The sequence below is a fragment of the Danio aesculapii genome, chromosome 4 (genome assembly GCF_903798145.1).
Source record: "Danio aesculapii chromosome 4, fDanAes4.1, whole genome shotgun sequence".
Lineage (NCBI taxonomy): Eukaryota > Metazoa > Chordata > Actinopteri > Cypriniformes > Danionidae > Danio > Danio aesculapii.
In genome coordinates, this window is record NC_079438.1 from 30,822,296 (window position 1) to 30,839,375 (window position 17,080).

The 17,080-nt window shown below is 33.2% G+C and overlaps 1 protein-coding gene across 2 annotated transcripts in view; it reads left to right on the top strand.

The window, feature by feature from the left end:
- gramd4a (GRAM domain containing 4a) overlaps positions 1-13,932 on the top strand; it is a 102,114-nt gene extending 88,182 nt beyond the window's left edge. Inside the window, exons 13-20 of one of the 2 annotated variants that reach the window (XM_056455440.1) lie at positions 930-1,039; positions 5,317-5,471; positions 5,685-5,702; positions 9,278-9,422; positions 9,571-9,664; positions 10,258-10,348; positions 11,740-11,808; positions 12,640-13,932. In XM_056455440.1, coding sequence (XP_056311415.1) covers positions 930-1,039; positions 5,317-5,471; positions 5,685-5,702; positions 9,278-9,422; positions 9,571-9,664; positions 10,258-10,348; positions 11,740-11,808; positions 12,640-12,738 — 781 coding nt within the window. In that variant the 3' untranslated portion in view covers positions 12,739-13,932. The remainder of the gene's footprint in view (positions 1-929; positions 1,040-5,316; positions 5,472-5,684; positions 5,703-9,277; positions 9,423-9,570; positions 9,665-10,257; positions 10,349-11,739; positions 11,809-12,639) is intronic. The other variant, XM_056455441.1, reaches the window with a different exon arrangement.
- Positions 13,933-17,080: the final 3,148 nt, after the last annotated feature.

Below are 17,080 nucleotides of genomic sequence, written 5' to 3' on the forward strand. Positions count from 1 at the left end.
CGGTAGAATAATTGAATAATAAATATAAAAATAATTCAAATGATACATTATAATACAGACTCAACTTTACAAATCCTGCAATGTGACTACTGCGAATGATACCATTGCAATATCGATGCTGAAACCATGTAGTGTGCAGCGCTAACACCAAATTTTATATCTTTAACAAATACAGAAAAATTCAGGCATATCCTTGGGGAGATCTGCGGTCTGATATTAACAGCAGAAAATATGTGTCAGATTGTCATTAACACAGAGAGTCAGCCAGTGGACAAAAGTAGTAAGAAATATTATTACAAACCATCTGAATAAATGTAAAAACATTTTATAATTTATTATTATTATTAATGTTTTTTTTTCCCTCTTTCTTTATCTTTTTTAATAATCATATTAGTCTTATTTGTGTATGTTTTTATCAAAATTCTAATTGTGTTTTTTAATAAATTTATTCATTGCTTATGTAATCTGCAATGCTTTGGCAATGCTTGACAAGCCATGCCAATAAAGCTCTTATCAATTAAATTGAATTGAAAGAGAAAACATGTTTAGGTGAATTTGAAAGCAAACATTTTCACACAAAGCATGCTCTCTTATGAGAAACTTGGCAAACAATTATTATTATTTTGCCAACAAACTGGAATAAGAATAAAAAATCATATATTAGTGTAGCATACATTTTGATGAGACTACTTTGTTGACAATTTTCGATGGGCAAATATTTAGCATTTACAAATGAAATAATGTGGATGGAAATAGTAAAAGATGGGAAGAAAAAGTACACATCGGCATTTCCGTGTGAACAAAGCATTGAAATATATACAGACTATGTACAGGTGGAAAAGTACACATAACCCGATGAACAGAAGGTCAGTGTCTGTGCAATATGTGTTAACACTGGATGTTTATGTCTGTGTGTTTGTGTTCCTCAGTCTGTTCATGTGGGTTCAGCCTGAGATCACTCAGAAGTTGTACGTTGCTCTGTGGGTGGCCTTCATCTCCTCCTGCGTTCTGCCCTACAAGCTAATGGGCTTCATGATTGGTGAGCACCATTACCCATAAACACCACAAATGTTCTGTACATAAACACTCCGAGTGCATTCATAACATTCACAAACAAACACTGCCATTTCAAGTGAGCTTTTGTTGTTTTCATATAAAACATGTCTCTTGTGTAACAGCACTGAATAGGAATAGTAAAGAAAAAACTTACTCTGCACAGGGGTTTGCTTAACTGTACACTGTATCACAACCATACATTGGGTTGATTATATGTGTCCACTGAGTCATTTTAGCACCCTATTCCTTCCTGTTTTGACTTGATTATACTGAAACTGCTCTAATAGCAGGGTTCAGCTAAATAAATGTTCTGTTAAATAACTGTTTTTGCTTAGATTATGTCCTGGGTTTGTGTCTATCTACCATTTCAGCAGTGTTGGTCCGATTCCAAACTTTATGTTGACTTAACTGAAGTATAAACACAACAAAAGACCTCAAAACAGGATTTGAGATCACAAGAACAGAATTTTTAAAGGAATGCTCCACTTGTTTCTTTTTTGGAAATTTACAACTTCCCAAGAGTTTAATACTTGAGTTTTAAAAATTTTTCATTTCGATGGTCCCTATTGCACATTTTGTTGACTAAAAGTTTCATTGCAACTACATGCCAATTACTTCTCATTTGAGTAGTAGACTGTCTGCTTAATATGTGCTGATAGTGCTCCTTCAACAGACATTTAACAGTCTAAAAGAAACTTTGCAGGTACATGTCAACTTACACTAACCCTAACCCCAACCCCAACCTAACAGTCTACTAATGAGAATTAGTTGGCATGTTAATGCAGTGTAACTTAAATCCAACAAAAGGGACCATCAAACTAAACTGATACCCCATTTTAAATCCATTCATCTGCTCCATCTCTGAGGGGAGCATTTTTAGCTTAGCATAAATAATTGAATCGGATTAGACCATTAGCATCTCGCTCAAAAAATATTTAAAAAAATAAAAGATTTTCAATTATTTTTATTTAAATTATAATAGTATAAACTATTTAAACTGTATGAAATTAAATTACAAGCTGTATTTTACCATTCGTTTTGGCTTTAACAGTTTGATAACTAGCCTAATCAAAGAACATTTAACTGAGCTCTGTAAAAAGTTTTGTATGGCCTACAGTCAAAAATCTAATATTAGCAGCATGGCTGTGGCGAGTCTGCAATAATGTGTCTAAAATGAAACTATTTCTCTAATCAGAAAACAATAAACACGATTATCCTAGGCGCAGCATTGTATTCGATTATAGCAAATATGAACAAAACAAGGAGAAAACACCTCCAATTTCCACAGAGAAACAGCCACCTGCAGCATCGAGTCCTCAGCCTTCAGAACTGGCCACTACTGAGATTGAAGCTTGGCTGCCCCCTAATGGTAATGTATTTGCTGAGTCAGAGAACTTTCCTGAGTACTGTGGCATACCGCAGTCAGTCGTGGCATTCTGTTCTCTGAGACATGCATTTCTAAAGGCCCCACCAGTAGCAGGAGACTGTGGCCAAATATTGCCTTTAGATTAAGCCTAAATTAATTGAATTTCACAATTGCCTACTCTTTAGACAGCAATACTATTCCTGAATAAGTAGCCACCAGTGGTGTGCTCTTAGCGGGCAATGAGAGGTTAAACTGCCACCTGTAGTCCTATCTCCGAAATCATCCAACCACATTTTCAAATAGACACTATCTTTATAAATAAACTATATATTTGCAAGCTAAACAACTACATTCTCTTCAAAAAAAAATCTCAAAAGTACATTACGTTGTGCAACAGCTGCAGTATGTCAAACTTTTTTTATGTCAAACAGTTTAGTCCTCTGCTTGACACTCACTGTGGGCAGATTAATACATGAAGGAGAAGAGGCTTGAAGATGTCTGATACTAGCAGAATATTGTACTGCTATCAGCCAATCAGATTCAAGAACCAGAAAGAACTTTTGCATACATTTTGGGTCATAAAAGACCGGAGAAATGGCAGCGGTTTAGCTTTGCTATCACAATTAACATTGCAAAACGGAAGTTTTATATTTATCATAAAAATATATTATAATATAATAAATGCAGCCTTGGTGAACTTGAGAACCAATCAAAGTGTTTAAGAATTCTGCTCAAAATGGGGCCTTTTTAACCCTTACATAAAAACAATGTGTCACATGAGCTTTAAGGGTTCGTTCACCCAGTAAATATATTTTTAATTTATTCACACTTTTATTTAGTTCTTTTATTCTGTTGAACACCAGGGAAGATATACTGAAGCTGAAAACCTTCAAAAGGAACACTCTTTCTTCTGTTAAACACTAAATCTGATATTTTGAGGAATGCTGAAAACGAATGACTTCCATTGTAGGAAAATATCAATATTTACAGGTTTTCAGCATTCTTCAAAATATTTGCTTTAGTGTTTGACAGAAGAAAGGAACTCATTAAGGTTTGAAAACATCCAAGCTCAATAAACACTGTAAGCACACTGTAAAACACTGAATGAATTTTTATTTTGGGTGAACTATTCCTTCAACATGTTAAAATGCAACCACATGCATGTGTTTTGTTTTTGTTTTTACATGAAAAATTTCTAAAACTTGTTCCATATTTGTGTTGCAGATGTCATTTTAACATGTGGTTGTACATGTGAAGCTCATTTGATGTTTTTTTTTTTTGAGTAAATTATACAGTAGCACTCAGTTAAATGGTTTATACCATGGTATATAAAATGACATTTAACTTAGGGCTGAACAATATATCGTTTGAGCAGCGGTATCGCAATGTGTATCCGCAAGTCACATCGCACGATTGGATTATTTATTACAAATGAAGATATAAATGTATTATTGTATAAAATTATTTAAACAATGTATCCCTGCAGGCACAGGACATCAACATGATGTCATATTGACATTGTAGCCCAACGTACCCCCACGTTGTGGGGGCGTTTTATATTGTTTGGAAATGACAATCAGGTTGACGTCAAAACGTCAGGCCAATGTCAATGTCCAACCTAAAATCAATCAAATACCAACGTCTAATCATGTTACACCTTAAAGTTGAGTGGACATTACCACTATGACATCTATCAGACGTCACTTTCCAACACAACCTATAATCAACCAAATATCAACATAATTTGACATCGTTATTGGATGTCAAAATAACATTGTCCTTAGACATAGGAGAGACATTGAATTTTGGTCACCTGACATCATAATCTAAATCTAACCTAATATTCAAGAGTTCACACTTGGCTGATGATTTATTATAAAGCTTGTTTGGCATGCTGTCCCGGGAGAGAGCCCTGAGCTCATAAGATCCTCGAGCCTGAGGCTCCCTCCCGTTTGCAAGGCGAGAGGGGAGTTTGAGCTCAGGTAGATCTGGAGAACTCCCCTGCTGTAATAGCTAATGAACAGATAGTGATTGCTCTTAAGAGATAACTATTTACTAGGAGCATGTCTATGGTGCCGATTTGGATAAGTCAATTAACTTGAGTTGCATGTTTTTTAACGGTGGGAGGAAACCAAGGAACCCTGGGGAAACCCACGTGAGCACGGGGAGAACGTGTAAACTCTGCACAGAAACATCGGCTGGCTTGGTAAAGACTAGAACCAGTGACGTTCTTGCTGTGAGGCAACAGTGCTAACCACTTGGCCACCGTGCCACCCATCTAGGAAAGGAGGAGGCATAGGGGTGGAAGGGGGACTCTTTTAAAACAAAGATGGCTGTGATATGGAACTTAGGGTATTTATAGTGGCTTAGGAATCGTCTGATTGGTGAATAATAAATTGAATAATGCGGAGCCGGCTGCAAGCAATCATAAGCATGTGATCCTCTTGAAATTAGTCTATAAATAAACTTCACTTAACGTCTTATAATGTGTGCCTGCTGGGTATGTTATTTTACGTTACATTGTTATATTTGCATACTGTTAGACTCCACAGAAAACCATAAAGCACTGTTTATTTCACTTTTAATTTTGCTCTGTTGTAATTGTTGTAATTAATTATATTTTATGCAGAGGCACTTCATAGAAAAAGACTTAATCACCACAGTCAATCTAAATTATTGAAATCTTTTCAAATAGAGCTATTCAAATCATCTGGTGAAATTATATTCAATATGTTTTGCAGCAAAGCAAAATATCACAATGTCAGATTTTTTTAATATCATGCCTTAATTTAGTTTATTGAATATAATGAAATCTTTTTTAAAAAAATGTGCTGAAATTCATGAGAATAAACTGAACAATTTTCAATATATGATGTATGCTGTTTCTCTTTTAGGGCTTTACGCGGGCATCAAATTCTTCATTATAGATTTCCTGTTTAAGAGCTGCCCGAAACTGCGGGACAAATACGACACGCCGTACATCATGTGGAACAACCTGCCCACCGACCCGCAGCTGAAAGAACGCAGCAATGCCACTGTGTCACGACGGGTAAGAGGAAAAGCTCAATGCCACGCTCTAACACCAGCCTCCTGGGTGATTTCACACTTTAAATGTCATAACCGTTTGAAAGATTTGTTTGGAAGCGTCGGGCTCTGTATAAATCTGTGTGTATGAGAGTGATTGGTGTTGCCTCGTAGGGGAAACATCAGTGTGTGTCACTGACATGACGGTCACATATAATCTGTTGTGTTTCTCTCTCAGCTGTCTGGGTGTGAGAAGGTAGGGATTGTGCTGTGCTTTTACCAGCACCTGTGTGTGCGTGTGTGTGATCAAACCAGCTGACCTTAATTCTTTTACCTGTGTGTGTGTGTGTGTGTGTGTTTGGATTTATATGCACCTTGTGATATGAATTTCGTTTGTGTTTAAATGGATTAAAATGTGCATATCGGTCCAATGGCCAATTTTTTTCTGTCCATGTTGTATGTCACCACAAGATCGCAGATTATGAAATATTTGATGTGACACTGGATCACAAAACCTGTCATAATTCACTTCAGTTCATCTTTATTTCTATAGCGCTTTTACAATATAGATTGTGTCAAAGCAGCTTAACAACGAAGACTGTGTCTGTCCAGTTTTCAGAGTTGAAGTTCAGTTTAGTTCAGTTAAGTGTGGTTTAATTTTTACTGCTGAAAGTCCTAACACTGAAAAGCAAATTCATCGATGCGCAGCTCCACAAGTCCCAAACCATGCAAGCCAGTGGCAATATTAAAGAAAATAAAATAAGTCAAATTAATACACTTTTTATTAACCTTTGGTTTGTTAGTGTTAAATCACACTCTCCATGCCAGATATATAAGATCTATATGGAGTCAATCTAGGGCCATATATACTTACAAATAAAAGAAAGTTTTGCAACAAAAAAAATAAAGTATTGAGCAAAAATAAATAAATAAATGCAAATCTCCAAAAATCGCAAAGCAAAAAATTATTTTGAGAAAAAAAAAAATGTTTTGCAAAAATAAAGAAATGCAAAGGGAAAATTAAGATTTGAGAAATAAAAATGTAATTTTCAAACATAAAAATAACTGCAAATAAAATCAAGCAGTGCAAAAAAAAAACACTAAAATATTTCCATATATTCAACCGTGAGCACTTCACGTTTCTGCGTGTTTCCTGACTTTGTGGCCCTGATTTGACAAGGGGGCGGAGTCAAGGGAACTTAGGTGTTTACGTCAGGCCGTGAACTGCAAAGTGAAAACAGCATCGCAAACTCACGGTTGACTAAAAAGCAAATCAAAATGAGCATTGCAATTGACTGAACGGGTTTTGTAAAGGCAATATACTATATATATATATATATATATATATATATATATATATATATATATATATATATATATATATATATATATATATATATATATATATATATATATTCTATATTCTATATTCTAATAATATAAAACTTACTATTTGTACTGCAGTACTATTATGTACTGCACTTACTGTTGTAATGCAGACAAGATTCTCAGTGCTGTAATAAAATAGTTTCATTTAATAAAAAACTATCACTCCATAATGAATGCAAAAATTAATAAATCACTATATAATGAATGCAACTGTATAACCATAATGTGGAAAATATGGAATTATTATAAATGTGTAATATTTAAATAAGGGCATTTAATAAAACTATTTATATATGGACAGTTACAATCATGATGCACTGAAATTATTTTACAGTTCAAAATGAATGTCATATTTGGCATTTAAAGTAATAGAACTACAGTAATAAGAATGAGATGTTTTGCATTCTACCATGTATAAGGAGTATGCTTGAAAATAGCATTTTGTTCAATAAAAAATAGAATTGTCTTTGTAGTTATGTGGTGAAATATCAGATGGACATTTCTTGATTGATTTAATGTTGTTTACCTCCTTATTTACACTTCTGGCCTTAAAAAATAAATTTTTATACTGGTTATTCTAATTTTATGTAGGGGTTGAAAATGAAATGTAAGGTATACAACTAACGTGCCATTTTAAATCCATTTTCACAGACTACTGTATGTGATGGGTATGCTGTGTGTGCATAGTGCCATTCAAGACAAAAATGATTGCTTTGCTCCAAAAAAGTAGTTTCACTGCTATGTAGTATTTTTGCGATACTAGTATAGTTTTTATTGCTAGTTTGAATTTGTTTTCATTTTTCGATTTTTGTTTTCATTTTAGCGGGTGAAGGTTTAGTTGTTTTGTCGTGTGTTTTTGCCATTTTTTATGGTTATTTGTGTCTAACTAAATGAAAATGGGTAATGTTTTCTCGGCTGAAATAAAATAGATTTACTTCCAAGAGGGCACCTTGATGTCAAAACGACATCAAAAAAGACATCAAAAATGCAAATGGATTTGATGTCAATTGACTACCTTGATGACAAAAATTGACATCCAACATTGGCATCAAAAATTGATTATTGGCATGTAACTTTGGCATCAAAAAACACCTCACAAAATCAATTACAGGCAGTCCTGTAATCGATTTTTTACGTCGTTTTTTGAAGTCAATGTTAGATGTCAATTTGATGTCATTTTGACATCAAGATATATTACATGCTATGTAGGGATACAATATAATGTTAAAATGTAGTTCATTTGTAATAAACAAATTTATAAGATTTTCTTATATTATAATACTTGTGTCATTTTTGATAGTCAAAAAACCATCAATGAGTGGACGTCAAATAGAGGTCAAAGTTTTGACATCAAAACAGTTTGTGTTTTTGACATGTTTTTTGACATAATGCTTGATGTCAATTTGATGTCGTTTTTGTTTCACATCATTTTTAAGCTCTTTTTAGTTTAATATAATTCTGGTTCCATTAAATGTTTCAAAAATAAGGTAGTATTACAAGTATAAAACATAGATTTACTGCTTTTACAACACTGAAAATGTTTTTGGCTGTTGGTTTGCGATAGCAAACAGGAAATGAACTCAATGGCGGTTGCTGACATCAACATTTTCCTTCTCTCGAAACATCATCATACTCACAAATATATCAAAATATACCCAACTTACCCACATGAATGCAAAAAAACATACTAAAAACTAACTATTTCATGTATTTAAAGAGCTGCTTTGAGCCTAAAGTCAACAGGAAATCACAATGAGTCCTATTTACTTTACTAATATGTGTGAGAGATCCATTAGCACATTTTCTCCTGTTTTATTTTATTTCGTCAACGAGGATAATGACGATAAATGTTTGCTGCCTATAGGTAGACACGTATAGGTTGAAACAGAAACTTGTCAGGTCCAATTGGTTGAATACAATGAATGTGCATGCTCTGATCTGCTCATCTAATGAATGAACATCGCATTTTGTTGACAAAAAATAGGAGACTAAAATGTAGTTAAAGAGGTAAAAACTAACCTATATTAATTATTATTAGTATCTGCACGCATTCGGTCAGGTTACTGGCGCAGCAGATCTGTCATGTTTCTGTTTGCGTCAAGCCATTTTCATTGACGAAATTACCACAGTTTTTTATTTATCAGAAAAGAATTTTTTTTTTTTTTTTTAAACAAAACAGCATTCTAGAAAAAAAGCTAAAACTAAACTACTGAATGACTTATCCAAAATAAATGTAAATAAAATAAATGGTAATATTTTCTGTCTGTCTTTAATTCTCTAATAAAGATCACGAATGTTCTGTTTCACCAAAAAGTGACTAATTATGAAAGTAAAATGGCGATGTTGTTTTTTTGTTGACTTTATTGTTATGCCTGGCAGTGAATGCAAATATCTTCTTTTAGTTGTTGTAGGAATTAAATGCCCCCTTTATTTTATGTACAGGTTCAGCCTGTAGTATCGCGGAGTAGTTTAGCCACTATCCCACCTGGAGTGACCCGAGAAGAAGAGAGTGGCCGTTCACACAACCCAAAGAAAGGAGCATTTCATGAAATCTTCAACCTACCTGAAATTGAGAGACCTCTGCCCAGTGAGTCCCCTCAGTCACTTTGTTCTTGTCATTTTATGCATCCCAAATGCACTTGAAAGCTAAATAGAAAGAAAATGAAACAGAATTGAGTTGATCACACCTTAAGTATCGGGTTTCTTACAACCAAATTATGAATTTTGTCTTTAAGTATGTGAGAACGGATGGAGATGCTGTCTGATAAACAGAGACAGGAAGATGCCCACTGACTACATCCGCAATGGCATGCTCTACGTCACTGAGAAGTAAGAAACATTTGCTTTGTATCTCACAAAGTTCTCTTGCATATTGGGAATATATTTATGGCATAATTTCACATCATAACAGTTTAAAAGGCTCTACAGATCAAAGTTAGAGAACAAAATTATAAAGGCATAAGCTTCCTAAAGGCATAAGATTCTTATCCATAACTTTTTTGCCAAAGATTTCCCCTGAGATTTTCAATCAGGTTTACATCAGGACTCTGGCCGGCCATTTCATTATTTCGATGTTTTCTGCTACACGGAAATGCTTTATCTATTTTGCCAGGTTCAGGGCACGAAAAGTAACAATAAACGATAAAAAAGCTTCTGATAACCATTTGCATTTACTTTGTCATGTAGCTGTTAAAGAAAACCATGGCACGACCATGAAATGAGAACCAAACCATGACACTCTACCTCCATCATCACTGCGTTTACCCAGTTTAACAATGAACACATTAACACACTTTGAACCCGAATACATAAACTTGCTTTCATTACCATAGTACATTTTTCTCTGTCAACAAAACAGACACTCTCCACTGTACATTAAAACTGCAACAGTATATATTACTCATTGGTTTTCCCTCCATCAGCTACCTGTGTTTTGAGAGCTCCAGCTCAAGATCGGGTTCTTCAAAGAAGAATAAAGTCATCAAACTGGTGGACATCACAGATATCCAGAAGGTATATGCCAAATAGCTTTTTGTTTGTTTGTTTTTAAAACCTAAATTACACACTTTTAAAATATTGTTAAAATACTGTTACTTTGTAATTAAAATCAAGGCTTGGCCAAAATATGCTTAGTCACTCCCCTCTAGGCATGGGCCGGTATAAGATTCTGACGGTATGATAACCTTGGATAAAAATATCACAGTTTTACAGTATCACAGTATTATGATAACTGCTCTAAAATAAGTTCTTTTTAAAAGTCGGGGTAAAAAACACATACTTTTTTCCCTTTTGAACACAATATATTTTATTTTGAGAAACATTTTAAATATTTTGGAGAGGTAAACATGTCAGGCTAAATTAATTCTTGAATTCTGCTTGTTCTTCAATTTTTACAATTTAAAACCGCTACTTTAGATATGTTTTCTGCTGGAGATACTGTTGTCCTAAAAAAAAAATGTAAATAAAAAATCATACACATACCTTAGGAATGGCATTGCAGAAAAATTTCACAGTTTTAAAACCTTGACTATACCTTAAAAACGATTATCGTCCCATGCCTACCTTCCCTCCAACTGTTATTTTGCTACAAGTAAATTTTGTTTAGCTCTTTTCACAATAATTATCAGTCTCAAAGCAGCACATTATTACATTACATATATTCTACATTACATAAAAATAGTTAGCCTGCAGTTATACAACATATAGTGTACTTTTCAAAAAAAAAAAAAAAATCATGTGCCTTCTAATAATGTCTCCTAGAGGCAGCATGTACATTGTAAATAGCAAAGAGCCTAAAACTGATCCTCAAGGAACTCCATACTTCTCTGGCCTGACATTTGACAGTTGTTCATTTACATTTGAAAACTGGTAACGGTCAGATAGATATGACTTAAATAGGTGTAAAAAGAGAATAGGACTGCAAAAATAAAACCCTGCCTCCTAATCAATATTCCATTTCAGTTGGAAATATGCCACTATAGTGCAGTAAAAGTCTGCAGCAACTTTAAACAAGTTTTATATCTTCCGACTGGAGAGATACATAGTGTAAAGCTGTATGTGTCCATCATAAACTATTCACCTTTCTGTAAAATCAATCAACTTCAACTGCCCAAAATCTAAAGAATGAGAATTTACTCTCGTCAACTAGCACTGACTCATCCAGACTGATATTTGGGACAACATTTGGGTCAAATATTGTCTTAACACAGAATTGTAGCCGCAATAACTTTAGTTCATTGTGCTCATAAGTGTTTTATCCATGAGGAAAAATGTGTTGTCAATTTTTTGGTCAATGTACATGCTATTTATTTCTAAGTGTAAGTGTGTAGTTCTTGGAAACAAAAGCTACAGAGTGGACTAAAAGGGGTTACAAAATAATAACATGTTTTTTTTCCCCCTCACAGTACAAAGTTTTATCAGTTCTACCAGGGTCTGGAATGGGCATCTCTATTGCCACCCCATCAACACAGAAGGTACTTTAATCAAGTCAATTAGTAGTCCTTTTCACAATACTTTAATCACATTTTAAAGTAGATTTAAAGTCAATAGTGACATTAATGTTTAGTGCACAATTGTTATCTCGATTTAATTTCAATTAATCATATAAACCTTGCATCACCTTTTGGCAATTCTAGTGTATACAGTATTTATTTATTTTGAAAAACATATTGTTAATTATCTTTTTAGAAATAAAAATACATTTAGTTTGTTGAACTTATCACACTCATGCCTATCAGTCAGTTTCACTGGGTAAATGAATTAGGGATGCACCAAATTATCAGCTGAAAATTTTGACTGACTCACACCAGATGTGGAAAGCACTGCGCTATGAAGCCCATTCATTTCATTGCGCCCTGCAAAAGCTGGTTTGTTGTTGCGTTGACCAAAGCGACAGAGTGGTCCAAGTTCAAAATAGGATTAACTTATAGGCCATTAGTAAAATGACGCCTCTCAAATCATTAGCTATCAATAAAATGTGTTTTTTATTAGATTGTGCTTTGTAAAATTAGTATAATGTAATTTATTTAATTACATTTTAAAAAGTCTTACAAACATATTATTTAATAATTGTTAAAGAAATTTACAGTTTTGGTTATCGACTAAGTGCTTCCAGAAGTTTCCATTTCACCCCAGAATTTTAATTTTGATGCATCTCTAGTATTAATGCAGATAAAAGATAATTTAATTTAATGCCCTGCTTATTTTATTTTGGTAACATTACCTTTAGTAATAAATTACACTTTTGTTTTGCTTTAATTAATAATTTAGCAAAGTGTGACTTATTGTATGTTATCTCCTCGCAGCCACTTGTATTTGGTGCCATGATCCACAGAGACGAGGCCTTCGAGACTATCTTTACCCAGTACATGAAGATCATGACCACAACCAACCCTGAGACGTAACTCACGCTTCATCCTTCAGGAGGATTTATGGTAGAACAGAACAGGTCCAGCATCTGCTTAACTTTAACAGATCATAATCTGGATGATCGTCTGCATCTAATGTGATTAGCTGAAGATTCGGCGAGCTGACATTCCAGCGAGAGTTCTGCATCTCAAAAAAAGACACTTTTTTCCTAACTGAAGGGATGCGAGTGGCTTTTCATCTTGCAACTGTGAACTTTTTGGCTTTTAGGGATGAGCACTGATCAGTGTACAGATTTGTGTTTTGTACTCGTCTCTCAGTGGTTATGTCATGGAAGATACTAAAGGGGGGGTTTGTTAAAGATCATCTTTAACGTTTTAATCGCTGCAAGAAATATCTTTCTTAATCAGTATTTTTGGTTTAACACCAGACAGTTTGCAGCATACAGTAAGTCAATTCAAGATATGGCTTTCTTTCAAGTCTTTTCTTACACAAGTATTCTTCTTGAGGCATTTCCAAAATACTGATTAATGTGAAGTGTTCTGCAGTAATAGCATTGTAAGGTGTGCTCACATTTACAGTGTTTTGCAGCAACAAATCAACAGAACTTCATTTATTTTGATGAGAGTTGGCCATTTGAGGCGCCACAAAGTTGGTTGATAGGCCTTGTGCACTATATTCAATCTTTTTCACATTCACTGCAGCTTTCACATCAGTAGTGCTACTGTTTAGTTGGAGGTTTTTATTTGGTGATTCAAGTTACATACAGCGGTTACAGAATTGCCAGAATTTGCCAAATTTTATTGACAATGAATGACTTATAATAATTGCTTTGTCACTGCAAACCATGATAAACAGGCCTTTTATTTTTTTATTTGAACATTTGTTTACATTATTGCTGTGTGCGCAACACACACAGAAGTCGCTTAATCTCACCTCTCAGCAAAGTGTGCTTTATCTGCTTTTAATGCGCAAGTTGTTCCCAAACTTAAAATTGGGGAAAAAGTAGTTTTAAATGATTCGAAATGCCTTTTTTTTTTAAACAAAAAACTGATGTAATGTCGTAGCAGTCAGCAAAATCATTACTAATGTATTCACTCACATTTGGAAAGACTAGTTAGACACGATGACTGTCAAATGCGGATGTGCACTTTATTTCGCAGTACGTGTATATACGGTGTACTAACATTTATATGTTCGCAGAACCTGTTCGTGAAGTAACTCAAAAGCATTGTATAACATAAATGCTTTAGATGTAAACCTCAGCTCTAAAGGAGGGAACGGAGACGTTATATTTGATGTAAACCTCAGCTCTAAAGGAGGGAACGGAGACATTATATTGAAGACTGGGATTCCATTTAGAAGAATAATCACTCTGACCAATGACATCTGGGGAATGAAATTAATATATTAAGACACACCCATCCATATGGGTATATACGTGATGCAGGTGCAGACAGCGCTGCCTGGTAACAATGCACCTTGGCCTTTAAAGTGCACGCGAAATCAAAAATTACAATGTTTTTTTTTTGCTAGGTCACATTGTTATTTTAAAGGTGAATAATTATGATCGATCATTGCAAATTCATGGGCATTTCCAGAAAATGATCATGCCAGAACTTGTTCAATGTGCTTGTTTGGAGTTGCTGTCCATTTCCAAAGTGATGAAATATAATCGTATACAAAGTCGTATTGTGAATGTTTAACCCAATAATCATAATTTCTTGTAGATTAGCAGTTTAAGACAAGTCTATTAAAGCACCAACCTACAGACTGAGGCTGAAAAAAAATAAGGTAAAAAAACATAAGGTTATCAATAAGAAATGCCCAATAAGGATGAATAGATTTGGTCCATTGTCCAAGTCATGGACAGATGTATATACAGTTGAAGTCAGAATTATTAGCCCCTGAATTATTAGCCCTCCTGATTATTTTTTCCCCAGTTTCTGTTTAACGAAGAGAAGATTTTTTCAACACATTTCTAAACATAATAATTTTAATAACTCACTTCTAATCACTGATTTATTTTGTCTTTGCCATGATGACAGTAAATAAAATTTGACTAGATGTTTTTCAAGACACTTCTATACAGCTTAAAGTTACATTTAAAGGCTTAACTAGGTTAATTAGGTTAACGAGGCAGGTTAGGGTAATTAGGCAAGGTATTGTATTACGATGGTTTGTTCTGTAGACTATTGAAAAAAAATAGCTTAAAGGGGCTAATAATATTGACCTTAAAATGGATTTAAAAAAAATAAAAACTGCTTTTATTCTAGCCAAAATAAAACAAATAAGACTTTCTCCAGAAGAAAAAATATTATCAGACATACTGTGAAAATTTCCTTGCTCTGTTAAACATAATTTGGGAAATATTTAAAAAAGAAAAAAAAAAATTCAAAGGGGGGCTAATAATCCTGACTTCAACTGTATATTAAGCTTATCCCTATTTTCAAGCAGATTTCATTTTATTTAATGTGTTTTATTATTATTTTTGTTTAGTCATTTAGCATAGATTAAATGTATAGTTTTTTAATAATATAATATTAAATATTTCTATTTTGTTAGTTGGTTTTCTGTCCTATTTTATTATTTCATTTAAAAATTCATTAAAAATGATTAATGGACTGTAATAAATGACAAAACCTTTATTCCACCCCATATACTTATTTAATATACTGTAGGCCTAGTTTGGATTAATAATGCCAAGTACTACAGTTAGCAAAGACATACACTTCCAATGTTCTCAAAGCATGAAATAGATTTTCATTTCAATTCCAATCATTTTACTTTCATAAAATCTTTTATAAGGGGTAATTGCAATGGGTTAATTAGCTGTTTTTGAAATAAAAACTACAAATTACAATAGTCATACTTCACATTTTTAAAAAATTTCAATGTACGTGGCACTCATTATTAAAATAATTGTTAATCGTAACAATGTCTGCTGGTGCACACACTAAAAAGTGACTTCTTGCTCAAACTGCATATTTAAAATGAGTTTTAAACAACAAACTTGTTTTTTGAAACTACTTCATTGTTTTATGTTCAATACAATTAAATTTGTAAAAACTATAAAGTTGACTTAATTAATTTGTGTTGGGACAACATAAAGGAACTGTGTTGAACTCTGCATGTTACAGTACATGCTGCACACCATTCAGACCTAAAGTGAGCATCTGATAAGCGTCAATTTTTGAAGGGGTGTGACTTCAGATTTCATTCTCCTATTGTCATTTGTCCATTCACAAAGTCAGAGTGAATACTCTTGAATACAGTCTCCAACGTAGATGGAACATTTTTACACTCATCTTAAAGAGATAGTTCATGCAAAAACGAACATTTACATGCTATTTACTCTATCTCTTAAGGGGTTCCAAACCTGATTTGACTTTCTTTCCTCTGTTGAACACTAAAGAAGGTGAAGAAAGCTGAAAGCCTGTATCCATTTACTTCCACAGTTGGAAAAAGAAATATTATGGAAGTCAATGGTTACAGGTTTTCAGCATTCTTCAAAATATCTTCTTTTGTATTCAACAGAAGAATGAAACTAATAATGGTTTGAAACAAGTACGAGTGAGTAAATATGATAACATACTTTATTTGAAATATTTGGGCAAACTACCCCTTAAATACTCTTTGCATCACTAGGGGTAGGGGTGAAAATCATTGAGAAATCTAAAGAATACAAGACATAAACTAAAAAATAAATACTTTTATATATGTGTAGCTATGGAAAATAAAATATAAAACCACTTGAAAAATCAAAAACAAAACAAATGTTTTATTCTAAAATAAAACTACTGTTCTTTAGATCTGCTTTTACTCGCCAAAAAATGACACCTGATCAGATTAAGAAATATCTTCATTTGTTGTGATTGACAATCAGAATTATTCCACCAAATATTGATTCCTTAGCTCTTCTGAGGTTAAAACAGTGATATTGTGATGTCCAAAATGTCTGAAAACATGTTATTCATTTTATTAAATATTATTTATTATTTTGACCATTTGTCATTTTACTATTTTTATTTTATTTCTATTTTAGCCTCTTCATTTTTTTTTCTATAGTTGTATTTATACCTTTATTTTACTCTCCAAATTTTCATTAAAATACTGCAGAAAAAAATACAAATTGGCATATATACAAAGACAATACAATCATTAATTTAAAGAAAAAAAAATTATTTGTATAGTTCAAATTTACTAATTTGTGTTAGTTATTTTTATTTTTTTATCTATAATATTTATTTATTTTGACAAATCGTCATTATACTATTTTTACCTTCAAAATTAAAATATTTTCAGTAGTTTACAGAACAATAAAAATGTAAAATCTATAAAATGTAAATCCAAGGAAATTAAAAGTAGCCTCTTAATTTA